This window comes from Phocoena phocoena, chromosome 17 (assembly GCF_963924675.1).
Source record: "Phocoena phocoena chromosome 17, mPhoPho1.1, whole genome shotgun sequence".
Classification (NCBI taxonomy): Eukaryota; Metazoa; Chordata; class Mammalia; order Artiodactyla; family Phocoenidae; genus Phocoena; species Phocoena phocoena.
In genome coordinates this window covers 3,787,871-3,802,475 of record NC_089235.1, presented here as the reverse complement: position 1 = coordinate 3,802,475, position 14,605 = coordinate 3,787,871, and the positions used below count along the sequence as shown (strand labels likewise).

The 14,605-nt window shown below is 45.6% G+C and overlaps 1 protein-coding gene across 1 annotated transcript; it reads right to left on the bottom strand.

Moving 5' to 3' along the window:
- Positions 1-8,242: 8,242 nt before the first annotated feature.
- MRPL15 (mitochondrial ribosomal protein L15) lies at positions 8,243-13,361 on the bottom strand. The gene is made up of 5 exons (XM_065895576.1): positions 13,227-13,361; positions 12,250-12,404; positions 11,508-11,673; positions 9,202-9,325; positions 8,243-8,746 (listed from the first exon to the last, which is right to left on the bottom strand). Exons 1-5 carry the CDS (start codon positions 13,332-13,334, stop codon positions 8,409-8,411), a joined length of 891 nt encoding a protein of 296 aa, XP_065751648.1. The 5' UTR covers positions 13,335-13,361; the 3' UTR covers positions 8,243-8,408.
- Positions 13,362-14,605: the final 1,244 nt, after the last annotated feature.

The window sequence follows — 14,605 nt, the reverse complement described above, 5'->3', positions numbered from 1 at the left end:
TTCCTTGTGGTTCAGTGCAGGTGCCTAAATAACTGTTTTTTCCTACTTTTTCCATCTCTAATTATTTAAGCTTAACTCGGTGATTACCCCGTGTTCTTGGGAGCCCAGAACGGCCTCGCTGGTTCTCTTTTGTGTGATGTCGGGGCTTGGGAACACTGAATTCTATCTCGGACCGTGACAGCTCACACACCTTTCCCACGTGTGAGAGTGGGGCGGGGGATGGGAAGGGCTCTCCCCGGGGAGGGGCCGTCGGAGGAGCGAGTGGAACAAAGGCCAGTCCCCACTGCATGAATGACCGGGGCGGGGGGGGCGGCGGGAGGCAGCTGATGGGTTGCTCTGCCCAACTGGAAAGGCCTTTATTTCACAATCCTTCGTGAAAAATATAAGACCTTTAACCCTTCACCACCATCGGTCCCTCCCCCTTGCGTTTGCTTCGGTGTTTCTAAGGGAAATACCTGAAGAATATGTGAAATCCTGACTTGGCAAGTCATCGGCTACAGGGACCAAAGCTCTTCGGGTTTTACCTGTAAGAGGAGAATAAGCAGCGCTGGCAGGCGCCCAGGAAAAGGAAGCGGAGGAGGGGCACTTGCCTTCCCTCTGCATTTGCAGGCCAGGATGTCAGGCTTCTAGTGTTCCAGCACCATTTCTGGCTTACAGTGTGGCTTTGAGCCTAAAAATACGCGTATTTTGTATTTTGACAAATACCATCCAGCTGCACCCTCAAAGGCTGTGTCCAAATGCAGTCCCATTAAGGAGGAAAAGAGGCTCACCGGCCCCGGATCCTTTGGCTTTTATCTCATCATTGGTGAGGTGGTGCAGATTTCACGCGCTTATGAACTACTTCTCTGAATTTCTTGTTTCTCTGTCAGGTTGTTTGAGCCGTCCTCATCTGTATCTTACAACAGCAGCTTAGAGGGGGAGTATCTGCTGGGATGGAAGGGGGACCAGGCACTGGTAGAAAAGGTCCCCTGAATTCTCCAGTGCAGTCGGGCCCCACAGAAACTGGGAAACTCTCTCCAAGGATCCCGCTCCTGAAACCTGGAGGTGGAGAAGCCAGAGCTCCGAGGAGCTACCACAGGTCTCACCCTCCCCAAAGGGCTGAGCTGCCAGTGCTGGCAGAGCTCCCCGTAGCTGGTAAGGCTGGAGTCTGAATTTATAGATTTCTTTGTTTATTCTAAAGAAAAGAAGCAGGAAGTTCATTTTTACCAGTGACCTTGACTAGAAGTCTTTGATGATGAGGTTTCACGGGTTAAAGGTTCATCATGGCTTATTTATGTCACTTCTTTAATGGATGGACTTCTTGAAATAAACTACGCATACACAGGCGCGCGCGCCTGTAGTTCAAAGCCAAAGTTCTTCAATTTAATATACCTATTTTTATTGTAGCTCCATCCCAAGCTATAATACAAATAATGTCATATCACTTTCAAATATTTGCCTGGACTTTTAGAACAATCATTGTTCTAGTCTTTCTAAAATATTTTAGACCTTAATAGAGAAATTTAAAGATATTCCTTCTCCACAATCATTCATCAAATACAACTTTATACGTTGTATATAACATTTTTTGTTATGTTCTTTGTTTTCTCTTTGTTTAAAGAGCAAAATGTTATTCCAGGGGAGGAAAAGAACTTTATTGCAAAAAACGATTTACAGCTGTGGTTCTAAATGCACCCTGAAGTATAAGAAACCTGGGGGAATGGCTCCACCTAGTGCCCTAGGTGCGGTACTGCAACACGCAAGCTCCATAAACGGTACCAGTGCTTCTCAAACTTGACCGTGTACAGAAATTATCCGTGACCTTGTTAAAACGCAGATTCTTACTCAGGTGAGAGGTGAGGACTGAAACTCTGTATTGCTAACAAGCTCCCTGGGGATACAAATGCTGCTCGGGTCATGGAATTTCCATGAATTTGATGATAAGTCTAGTTGTCTAAATAGAAGGTTGTAATTAGATGTAAAGACCCTTTTAGATGTTAAAAGTTCGTAAGTCAGACTTGTTTTCCCCCTTTTCTACAAGGGGCACTATATTAGTTGGGCTGGTGATGTTGATTACTAATTGCAGAAAAACCAATTGCCCTACGTGAATTCCCTTTAATGTTCAACCCTTATTTTGTAAGTACAACATCTAAGAACATGCTCACGTATTCCCTTGCCCACTACCTTACTGTGAACAGTTCTAAGAGCAGCCTTTCCATGTCCTATTTCATCTCCCTGGCAGCTGGCACTGGCTAAATTACAGCAGGTGCCCAGCCCGCTGGTCTAGGGAGGTGAGTTCTCCAGGTGAGAGACTGAAGCAGGTGGGCATGCAATGACAGGTGGCAGACGCAGGGAGCCCCGGCTGTGTGTGCTCCGAGATTCTGCTGCATGAGGAGAGAAATCTGTGTTATGGGGACCCTCTTCCCTGAAGCCGTCCATGCAATCTCTTCACACAATAACAAGTGCTCCCGCTTCTTGGACCCCCATTGTGCCCAGACTTGCCGATGACGTACACCTTCCCTCTCACACCCAGCACCACAGCCATCTGAGGAGGGACCTTGCCATCTCACAAGATGGACCTTGCCATCTCACAAGAGAAGCTGCTGAAGCTTTGAGCTTTAACAGCCCTCCTGGGTCAGCAGCCCACTCAGGACACACACGCAGGACCATCTCATTCAAAATCTCTTCCTTTAAACCACTTTGCCACCACAGGTAATGCTAGTTCCTGAGCGCACACCTCCTGGGGCGTCTCTTTCTTAAATAGTCTGCAGCTGGTTTTCAAATGTGTATGTTAATATAAAGTCTCAGAAAGTGAGAGTTTATCTCTTCTGTGTCCTTAACACGCTAGGCGGTGCTATTAATGTGCTATAAATGTCGTTTTTGGAAACCTGGCAAGCCACTTCACAGGTTTCTGGGGGAGCTAAGTGTAAATCAGTGTAAAACCATTGTTACTACTTTGGCTTTGATTTCCTCCTCCTCCTCCTGTCACCGGCGGCCACCAAGGAAGAACTTGGGTTTGCCGTGCCCAGAGGCAGCTTCCGCTTCCTTTAAAATTAAAGGTGAACTAAAGTCTTGGGAGCAGGTTACCTGCAGCACCTACTGCTCTGGGATTCAGTTTCTCCTTCACTTGCTTCCCCATTCCCTTCTACTGGTGCGTGTAAGGTGATCACTCTGCCTTTCTGACTTTAGTAGCCCCAGTGCCTGGTGTTGGGCCTGCTGTGTGAGCACTTCGGGTTTGCTGAATTTATAAACCATGAATAATTAACAATCCTAATTAAGTGGGACCAAGATCACACCTGGAAATTCCCACGAAGTGCTCACATGTGGTCAGTAGGTGGCAGTCTTGCCTCATTTCTGATGGCTAAGGGGCGCGCGCATGCGTGTGTGTGTGTGTGTGTGTGTGTGTGTGTCTCTAGTTGAAAGCCTGTGCTTCCTCACTTGTAGAAAAAAGGAGAATTCTCTTTCCAATTCTTTATAGAGTTGGAAAGAGTCTTCTGCAGGTCCCTCACTCCATTTGTCAAAGCAGAGGACCTGGGCTTCCCTGGTGGCGCAGTGGTTAAGAATCCGTCGGCCAATGCAGGGGACATAGGTTCAAGCCCTGGTCTGGGAAGATCCCACATGCCACAGAGCAACTAAGCCCATGCACCACAACTATCGAGCCCGTGTGCTGCAACTCCTGAAGCCCGTGCACCTAGAGCCAGTGCTCCGCAACAAGAAAAGCCACTGCAATGAGAAGCCCGTGCACTGCAAGGAAGAGTAGCCCCCGCTCGCCGCAACTAGAGAAAGTCCACATGCAGCAAAGAAGGCCCAACGCAGCCAAAAACAAATAAATAAAATTAAAATTTAAATAAATAAATATGCACCCAACATAGGAGCACCGCAATACATAAGGCAAATGCTAACAGCTATAAAAAAGGAAACCGAAAGTAACACAACAATACTGGGGGACTTTAACACCTCACTTACACCAATGGACAGATCATCCAGACAGAAAATTAACAAGGAAACGCAAGCTTTAAATGACACAATAGACCAGACAGATTTAATTGATATTTATAGGACAGTCCATCTGAAAACAGCAGATTACACTTTCTTCTCAAGTGCACACGGCGCAGTGGTTGAGAATCTGCCTGCCGATGCAGGGGACACGGGTTTGTGCCCCGGTCCGGGAAGATCCCACATGCCGCGGAGCGGCTGGGCCCGTGAGCCATGGCCGCTGAGCCTGCGCGTCCGGAGCCTGTGCTCCACAATGGGAGAGGCCACAACAGTGAGAGGCCCGCGTACCGCAAAAAAAAAAAAAAAAAATTACAGACCAATATCACTGATAACCATAGATGCAGAAATCCTCAACAAAATACTAGCAAACAGAATCCAACAGCACATTAAAAGGATCGTACACCATGATCAAGTGGGATTTATCCCAGGGATGCAAGGATATATGCAAATCAATCAATGTGATACACCATATTAACAAACTGAAGGATAAAAACCATATGATCATCTCAAAATGTCCTTTCTCAGCAGATCCTGATTAAAATAATAAAGTTTAGCATGCCTTTCTTTTCATCGACAAGATACTGACCACAGACTGTATGAAAATCTTAAGGCGGAAAGGAAATAACATTTATGGAACAGCCACCACATACTAGGTGGACCACATAAGATGCTTAATTCACGAACACTCAGTGGCACTTCTGTGTCAGGCGCAGTGGTAAGTGCTTCACAGATACTGAAGTCTTTCAATCCCCATCATCACTGGATGCGTTAGGATCTGTCATTATCCCCCTTTTTTCAGATGGTGAAACCGAGGCTCTGAGAGGTTAAATAACGGTCACACAGCTAGTACCGGCCTCTGAGCCCAGGGGAACTCTCCTGGCAATTCTGCAAATTGGCCTCCGTGCCTGGAGCCTCTCCCTGGTAACCCAGTGAGCCCCCAACCACAGGAGAGGGTGTTGCAGTTAAAGGATGCACCCCAGGTCATCCGGCTGCCATCGGGGCCTGAAGCAGCACTGAAGTTTACACGTGCAAGACCATGCCACGCCTGGCACACTGTTTGCAGCAAAGCCTCCCAGACGCGGCCACCAGAATCTGCACTAACTAAAGTCTGGGAGCATGCTTCGTTCTCTGACACACGCGGAGCTGGGTCCCTCTGCTGCTGGCTGGCGTTTTCTCCGCCCTCGCAGAGACGCTCCACGTTCCAAAGAATAAAGTAACATTCAAAAAGGAAAATAAACCGAGGAAATCCAGTTACTACTTCCAGGCATGAAAAGATCTTTCCCAATGCATATCAACTCAAGCTTCTCTGGTCTTGGACCCACACAGGCCACGTACACTGAAAACAGGCTGAAGCCACACACCAGGAAAGGACTGGAATCCAGACGGAGGGCGTCTGGCTTTTCTACTTTGATCTCCAGGTGATGTGAACTCTTCATCCTTGGAAATGACCAGCAGCACCGGGCACTGTTACATGATTCAGCTTGAGTCTCCCTGCTATGCAGTGATTTTAGGACTGGCTTCATAAAGCAGAATGGACGGATTCTGTGGAACGTGCCTGTTTTGGCCAAGAATGATCTGCACGCTTATTCGATTCAGCCCAGGATACAGCTGTTTGTGACTAAGGCCCTGCGCCCTGAGGGTGACACGTCACCAGGCAGCTGCTTCCTGTTTTCACTCTTCCCTTTATCATTCTATCCGGACTTCCTTTCACCTGCAGGCCCCCAAGACGACCAACTTCAGCGAGTCTGACGTCTGCCATCTCCCACCTCCTTTTCCACCCTCACTGCTCCTCAGGGTAGCTGAGTCATTTACGTGGCACGGGGACCCTCGTAAGGGCCTCACGAGTACATCCTGGGACTGCAAGGCGAGGAGACCCCGTCATCCACCTTCACGCAACTAACTGCCCCCTCATTTCCCGTGAAGAACTGTCTGTCGAGGTGACCCCGGCCCCTCCAACACAACTGCAAAGTGAACCACAAAGCAGAACCTCTAGCAGCACGTCCGGGGGGCAGTAACCCACCCAGAGCGAGGCTGGCACTCTGCACAGAAAATGAGCGGTCTCTCAGGCTTGTCTCCTGCTTCAGGCCGGACACAGGACAGGATGTGTTTAAATGTAAGGAAGTTCATTTCTGTGCAAATAGGTTGAGGTCAAAGCAGCTTTCCTCAGCACCAAGGCAACACCTCAATCGTCATGGTATTTGAGCTTGTAATATACAAAGATTATGGGTCACTGCACTTTACAGTTGGGAAAGGTGAAGTGACTTGCCTAATGGATCCTATAGCAATGGCTTAAGAATAGGGCGTAGTTTTCCCTAACGGAAAGTGCCTTTGAAACAGTATTAGATGTAACAATAAGAAGTAAGGTCACTGCCTTTATTTGCAATCTATGCCTTTTTTTTTTTTTTTAATTTATTTTACTTATTTTTGGCTGAGTTGGGTCTTCGTTGCTGCGCGTGGGTTTTCTCTAGTTGCGGCGAGCGGGGGCTACTCTTCGTTGTGGTGTGCAGGCTTCTCACTGCAGTGGCTTCTCTTGTGGAGCACAGGCTCTATGCACGCAGGCTTCAGCAGTTGTGGCACGTGGGCTCAGTAGTTGCGGCACGTGGGCTCAGCAGTGGTGGCTCGTGGGCTCAGTAGTTGTGGCTTGCGGGCTCTAGAGTGCAGGCTCGGTAGTTGTGGCACATGGGCTTAGTTGCTCCATGGCATGTGGGATCTTCCCGGACCAGGGCTCGAACCCGTGTCCCCTGCACTGGTAGGTGGATTCTTCACCACTGCGCCACCAGGGAAGCCCCCCGCAGGCTATGCCTTTTTGATTCAAAAAAAGAAAAGAGACTCCAAACAAACTAAACAGTGGTAGTAGGTCAGGGATGGGCAACAGTAAGAGAACATGGACTTCTACTTTTTAGACTTCAATATTACATAACTTCAAAACAAGCATGGACTACTTTTATAATGATAGAAAGTTTTTTGGGACTTTTCCCCGTGATTTTAAAAAATGAAAATGTATTCTATTCCTGAGTCTTAGTCACTGTAATCGTCAATAAAAACACGTTTTCTCTGCACCTTGGAATTCTTCTTTGCTACCATCTCTCTTCTTCTATATACAATATTCAAATAAAACTTTTTAGATACCTAGCATAGGAAATGTAAGATGGCTTTATGGCCAAAATGTTTAGAAAAAGAGGCACAGAAAAAAGTAGATGGTTTCTGGTGCTTTATCATCACTCTCCCTCAAAAACACCTGTCACTTGTGTCTCTGAAAAATAAAAACATGTTTTTAAACTGTTGCCCATCCTCTGAAATTCACAGGTGACTATCCGAGAAGATAGGGCTAGTAGTGATTCTTATAAGTTCTGGGTACTAAGAAATGGTTTAATAACAAGCCAAACTAAATAATCCTGGATAAAAACTGAAATACACTCTTCGTACTTAAATTACTTTATAAACGGAATCTTAGCTCAGCTATATTTGCGGTAGATAAGGTAACAAAATAATGCACTGTTTAGGTTTTTAAATTTTTTTATTTTCATAAAATAAACAAGCAGGAATCATTTTATTTCTACTGTTGAAGAATTATCATGAATTATTCAAGATTTAATTGCATCAGGATAAACTAAGCTTTCACGTGCTTAGATACAACAGACTTACTGACCGCTGAACCGTTAAAATTAACTGAGTTTAACTGTCACATGACCAGTTGTTTTATGGCTTATATAATCACTGACCATTTTTCCAAAAGCATTTAAAATGACTGAAAAACAGAGGTTTCCAAAGTCTATCAGCAAAATCATATCAATTGGAATTAGGACATTTACCTTCTTCGAGGAAAAAGTGATACTGGCTTGACCCTTTCTGTCCTCTGGGTTGAGAAAGTGGATTCCCTCGGAGTTCTGGTCTCAGTTCTGCAAACATTGAACTGCTCAGCACCTACTCACCAGTCTTAACCCTTCAACTCACGCCGCGCATCTCAAGCACCCCAAGCCGTAGGCTTGCTGTCTTGACACTGGGCAGCAGTGCCCCCTCGCGGCTACCGCGTAAGAGGCTCACCAGTCCACTAGCAGCCCTCTGACCCTGACCGAGCAGCCAACAAAGCAATCCCATCCCACTTGCACGTTCACTCTGATTTGCAACAGTGAGACAAGACCTGGATGGGAAGATGATGGAAGACTCAGCCGGAAACTGACTAAGAGTTACACTCTTCCTTGGGCAGAGAACCAGGGAGCTCAGAACGGAGACAGAAGCACACAGAGCCACCAGATCCTCTATGCAGTCCTTGCTTACTGTATTTTTATTTTCATTTAGATAAGAGAGAGAGAGACGATTACACAGAAAACACCAACATCTGCAGAATTACAAATTAAGCAAATGCAACGGGAAACACACGTGTTTCGGTCCCTTTCTGGTGCTCTTTTACCATCTGCTCTCTTGGAAGGAACTCAGGAGCTGTAGTACTTGAGGAGATTCTCATCCGTAGGTTTGAGGATTTTCTTATCTGCCATATTCACTACCCACCCCGGAGCAAGACCAAAGAAAATCTGCCTTGGATCTTTCCGAGTGCTGAGCATTTGGAAGAGTTCGTCTTTCGTGATATCAGGTAAGATATAACCATACTTCTTGGCGAGCTCCAGTCTCGCTTCAGGAAATTCAGCAGGATCCGCCAAGTAACCACGATTCCTTGCATCAGTGTAATAGGTTACCAGTGCCTCAGGGGGGAGCATTCGCTTGGGAATGGGTTGTCCACGGAGAAAGAATGGAATAGGTTTGCACAGTATTTCTAAAAAAAATGTTTAAATAGAAAGAGAGAGATGCAAATACTGCCTATATACATAATGATTTTCTCTTAATAATGGTGTTCTTTTAATTATTAATTTTTAAATATTTCCAAGAGGAAAACTTAATTCCCAAAACTTTTTTTTTTTATTAAACAGGTTTGTCTCAAGTAAGCAAATGGAAACACTTGACTTTCAAAAGTCTGCATCTTGAAAGTCAAAGTTACTCCTGCATCACCAACAGCGAGTGAATTTCTAAACGTGGGAAATAGCATACTGAAGCCCCATGTTTTAAATAACAAAACCTTTTTATGACACACTGGCTGAGGTGTATGAGAAGGCGGAGCGCCACCAGCCACACCAGTAGTAGAAACCCCTCAAACAGGAAGCCAAGGGGGCTGCAGAGCAAGTCAAACCCTAGTGTGGCAGTCAGCACGCGACCCCGAGGCAACAAGCTTACCCAGGCTTCGAGGGTCGTAGAAGGCCGTCGTGACGACACCCCCGTTCTTCTCGATCGCAGCGATGGCCAGCTCTGAAGCCAGCTGTACTTCAATATTAACTTTTGCCTTAAAGGTGTCAGCACCCTGTCACCCGTCAAAACAAGGTCTGTGAGGAGACGGCTTGGCTACAAGTGAATTAATTACATGAGCTTCCCTTCTACACTGTGTTTTCTCCTCTAAAGGGCCTGCAACGTGACAGCTATTCCTACTTTAAATACCGCTGCTTTGAGGTCCTATCAAACACCAAATTCTTCCACGTTTTTTTAGGCCAACTTGTTTTACCAATTTTCATTCCCTATGAGCAGGGATGACTAGAATTCCATTTTATGCATTTGGCGGGCACCAACATAAATACACATTCCCATTACTTCAGTAACAGCAGATTGTTTAATCCTCAAGACAACTCTAAACCAACAGAATCACTGCCACACCAATGTCATAGACGGCAACACACAGACGGAAACACAGAGAGGTTGAGCAACTTGCCCAAGATCACAAAGCCAGGGGGAGTCTAGTCCCAGCGCCCTCGTTCCTAACCACATTATGCCGCGTGACACAGATAAAAACTTACCTTCCTGACCCATAAGTAAGCAAGAGGCCAAGAGCTGGTTAAAGAGGGGGGCAAGAGGGCTCGAGCCAGCAAAAGAACAAAGTATCTGAGCTTGGGAGGGGCCCCTCTAGGGAAAGGGGCAGAGACAACAACAAAAATAAAAATAGTACTCAACTTTTTAAAGTCCTGTCTGGGCACTTCCATTAGGATGTGCTACATTTTACTCTAATTTCAGAACAGATTCTGACAAAATAAAAAGATGGTGGCACTACCATTCTTTTTGCAGTAATAAAAGTTTTTTTTGCTATTCTGGTGTGGCGAAACAAGCTGGCTCCCAATTGCAAAATATTCCATCAATTCTAGGACACATTTTCTCACATTCTTCCCATCTATGATACTGGTAGGCATTTTTACAGTCAATGGCACCCTTGACTCAATGAAACAAAGTCTTGCCATATTATTTGAGAATTCTAATTACTATTCCACAGATTGCTTAACCACTTCCCCATCCTTGGGCATTGGGGTTAGTTCCAGCATTTTCAATGTTATAAGAAGAATATTTAGCATTTCATTGTATCAATCAGGTTTCTTTTATTGTGTTTTTCCTTAGGACTTCTGTTCCCAGATTGGTAATGTGCTGAAAGAGCAGAAGAGTCTTATTATCCACTATTTACTACAAACCTGAAATCCAGAAAAGGGCAAGCAGTTTACAGAGCTGTAAATAATGTATAACTGTACTTATTCAACCAATGTGCTGCTGTAGATTTCAGAATGATTTTTGCTAGTTTAATAGACACATGCCTGAAAGCCACTGGGATGTGCGTTAACGTCTGGTGAGGTCATGGGTTTTTCCATATGTTAATCTACAATTGTGTTCCCTTATACGCCTCAAGTAGAATACTGAGGTTTAATGGTGTATTTGATATTCTCTCTTCGAATCATTTTATTTGGAAAACTTTTATCCACAAGTGTACTTTTTCAAAGGAATCTAAAAGGTTTTCCCATAAACAATGCTCCCCTCTAGTGGACACTAAGTTACTTACACAGCAATATCGTATTACTGACATGCAAGAAACAGGTAGTTGATTAACAATCTACAAGTTTATTTGCTTATGAAACTCCTGGCCAACTTCTACAAATAGAAAACCGCTTCCCTACAATTAGAACTGGATTTGATTCATTTCTGTCCTCCATAAATACTGAGTGACTATCACAAGCCAATATTTCCAATGTTGTAAATACAGCAATGTATCAAAGTACCTGCTCTCAAAGAACTGACATCACAATGAGGAAAAACAATGAAAAATAAATGCATTACTTGGTAATAAGTGTCAGGTGTTCATACACTCAAAGAAAAATCCTTTGGGCAGAATAAGGCAGACGGTCAGGTATAAGGGTATGAATGTTCCTTTATAAAGAATGTCAAAAACATCTTCCTACTAGGATGACATTTGAACAGAGAACCAAACAGAGTGAGGGAGAAGTACGAATGGGTACACAGGAGAAGAACATCCCAGGACCAGGGAACAGAGCCGCCCCTGCCTCCCACCACCAACAGCATGCAGCTTTCTAAAACCACAAGTATAACACGATCGCCACTACATAATGTTTATGACAACTCAAAAGGGATAAAAATAAAGCAGGCAGGGTGTCGATTATGTGGAAATCAGAAATAGCCATCTATGTAACTCCAAAAACAATCTAATTCAGACTTACCTCCTCTACCAGCTGGACACCATAATCCCTTTTAGATGGCTGGATGGTCACGCCTCTCCCATTGACAAGCTGGGTTAAATCAATAGGTTGTGTAGGATCAACTCGACCCAAATCAATAAGGTACTGCAGCCTGTTGAGACTCAAAGGCTGATACTGGCGTCTGAAGCTACACAAGAAAGTAACAGTAGTTGGAAAACTCAGCCAGACTTACCTTCCAGCAAGATCTCCAGATCAACTCAGAGTTTTGTCCTGGGTTTTCCTCCATCAATTTATATGGTTTAACAAAATAAAACCCCTGAGTATGGCATAAACATGTAATATTCCTTGATTTGGGGGCAATGAAACAAAACCAGTAAGTACTTACTTTGTTTCACCAAATTATTTGCCTAGGCATCTACTTCACTCATTTAGACAAATAAATAAATATTTAACCCACTGTAAATTATACATTAATGGAACTCAAAGTAATGGTGATTACCATTTATTGGGTGACGACAATGAGTCAGATTTTATATACGTAATCGCCCTAAACCTCGCGAGCAGGCACCATTATCTCCATTTTGCAAGTCAGTGCAATGTCTGGCTTTTTCCCCAATTCAGGCTAAACTTCATTACCAAAAATGGTTCAGAGAAACAGCAATGAAAGTTTGCCTCAAAGTGGATTTAAATTTCTACCAACCTAGTTTTAGGTAACTCTCAGTGAGAATTAAGTATTTTACACTAAGAAGAAAAGCGAACTTACCTATGTCCTTCATTAAACCCATATTTTGGGATTCGAAGGTAAAATGGAGTCTGGCCTCCCTCAAAGCCCAGCCGGGGCCGGGTTCCTCTCTGTCGTTCTCCCTTGTGGCCTCTGCCACATTTCCTACCTCTTCTCTGACCTCTTGGTCGTCTTCCCTGTAAGGAAAGAAGAATGTTTTATGATCTACAGATGCACTTTTAAAAATTGCATTTCACCTTTGCACTGTATCTTTTGGTTACGTCCTTCATTCATCCAACCAAGCAGGACTAGCCAAGCCCACTACATGCCAGGCACCATCCTAGCTGCTCTGAAGTCCAAACACTCCACATGAGCAACTCTGCCTCCGAAGATGTAGCTAATTCTTGCAACCAAACTCCAAGTTGTGTTTCAAAGGGAAAGTTCCAAGAATGAGATGAAGAAAAGGAGACTGTGACAGGTTGGAACTGAAAAAAATTGTAGAATTAAACATCCACAACAAGCAAAGTTTGCATGATACGCAAGCGCATTTATTTTGGAATTAATTGTCAATATGCCATTGTTACCCATATATAGCGTTTTATTTAAATACCAACTTATAAGAAAAATATTTTTCTTACTTTACATCCTGTCACTTCAGGAAAGCAACAAATTGATTTTTAAAGTGACAGTATGTCCATGACAGCTTTTCTAGCTATATTCAATGATTTGCAGAAGAGACATCAAATGTAATAAATCTTTCCCATGAAGATATGGTATGATGGAAAAGCACTCCATGTTAAACCCAATTTTAAATGAGACAATCATTTGTACTTCCTGCGACCTCGCTCCCCCGCCCCAATTAACGTAATTAAGCCTCTAAACCTGAACCTTACAGAGAACTGGGACCACGTGGGCAGGTTTTCCCGCGTCACCTAAGCAGAGGGGCTCAGGGGCCCCTGGTTCCCCCAGCGCCTCTGGACCCGCGACCCCGAGGGCCCCCGCGCCGCCCGCAGCCTTACCGGTTTCCTGGAGCCCGGGTTCGGCCTCAGGTTAGCCAGGCTCACACGAGGAAGGGCCCGCAGCAGGTCCAAGGCCTGGGGCCCTCCGCCCCTCACCGGGCCGGCCATGACCGGCGCGCCCGCCAAACCGCAAGGACGCCGGACCGCCAGCGCACGTAATTTCCGGCACTGCTTTACGGCCGAGGCCCCGCCCCTGTCGTGCTGCAGGCGCGCCGCGCCGCCAGCCGCGGGGCATGCCGGGAGCCGGGTGCTTTCGCGGTGGCGGCAGGTGTACGAGGGTGTAACCTTCGTGGTGCGCCGGCTTTATGTTTAGTTCGTTGGGGATGGGATCCTATTTTGAGAGGTCGTGCCTTGACCTTGGTTCGGAATGTGCTGCGTTCTCTTTCGCCGCACAAAGCACGCGTTGAAAACGGTGTGTGCGTTAGAGGGCTTGGAGTCACTGGCCTGATATGTCTCCCAGCCTGGTCCTTAGAGGCGCAGGGTCTTCTCCGAGCTCCACGTGGGGCCCAGAATAAGATACCCTGGGCGCCGAAGTACCGGCTTGGAGCTGAGCCAATTATACGCCCTGTCCTCTGAAAAGAATTGCACAACGGAGAGTTGTGGGTTAATTGTTATTTGGGGCAAGGTGAGGGCTATAGCATGGGAGATAGCCCCTCAGCTCCGAGGAACTGCTCCGGAGAAGGTCAGTATATGTGTGATTTACGTGAAGGGAGGTAGTGTCATCAAGCACCCATGATGGCAGAGGCTTGCTGCTGGTTAATGATTCTAGTGCCCTTCTAGATACAAGGAGATGCCAGAATTTGGGCTCATAAAATCTTCTGAAAATGCCTATCTGAAAACCTGTTCTGCCAGTTTTCCCAGAGCAAAGTGCGCCTTACTCCTGATCTCAGCCCTCAAGTCTTTTCAAGGGGTGTCGGAGGTCAGCGGCTGCAGTGGCTACCGACTTCATCCTTGTAGAGGCAGATGGCAAGTTCCGACTTTTAGCTGGCAACCCTGAGATTCGAAAATAATACTCAGGGTCGAGCTATTACAGTGTCTGGCTGGTACCAACCCGTGAATAGGACGCAAACTCTGCATCCTGTCCGAGTGCGTCTGTGTTGCTTTGACCAAGTCACAGACATGCTAACTTCACTTGCTGTTAATACGGAAGGAGCCACGCTGAGCGCTTGGCTATGTGTCAGTCGCGTGCTGAGTCACCCTCATTCGATTCATCAACTGAACAACCCCTCGTGGGGTAGATGTTACTACCTTTCGGACTTGACAAGGGTGGTAGCTTGAACGACGTCTCATAGCAAGCAGCAGAGCCAGGATTCACACTTTGCCTCCTATTACATAAGTAGTATTTTTTATAATATAAAGTTGAATATCTGCAGCACAAA

Coding starts and splice junctions, on each gene's coding strand:
- MRPL15 (XM_065895576.1), bottom strand. CDS start 13,334: ATGGCCGGCCCGGTGAGGGGCGGAGGGCCCCAGGCCTTGGACCTGCTG. Junction 11,674..12,249: donor GGGTTTAATGAAGGACATAG/GTAAGTTCGCTT, acceptor TTTCTTGTGTAG/CTTCAGACGCCAGTATCAGC. Junction 8,747..9,201: donor CTACGACCCTCGAAGCCTGG/GTAAGCTTGTTG, acceptor CATTTTTTTTAG/AAATACTGTGCAAACCTATT.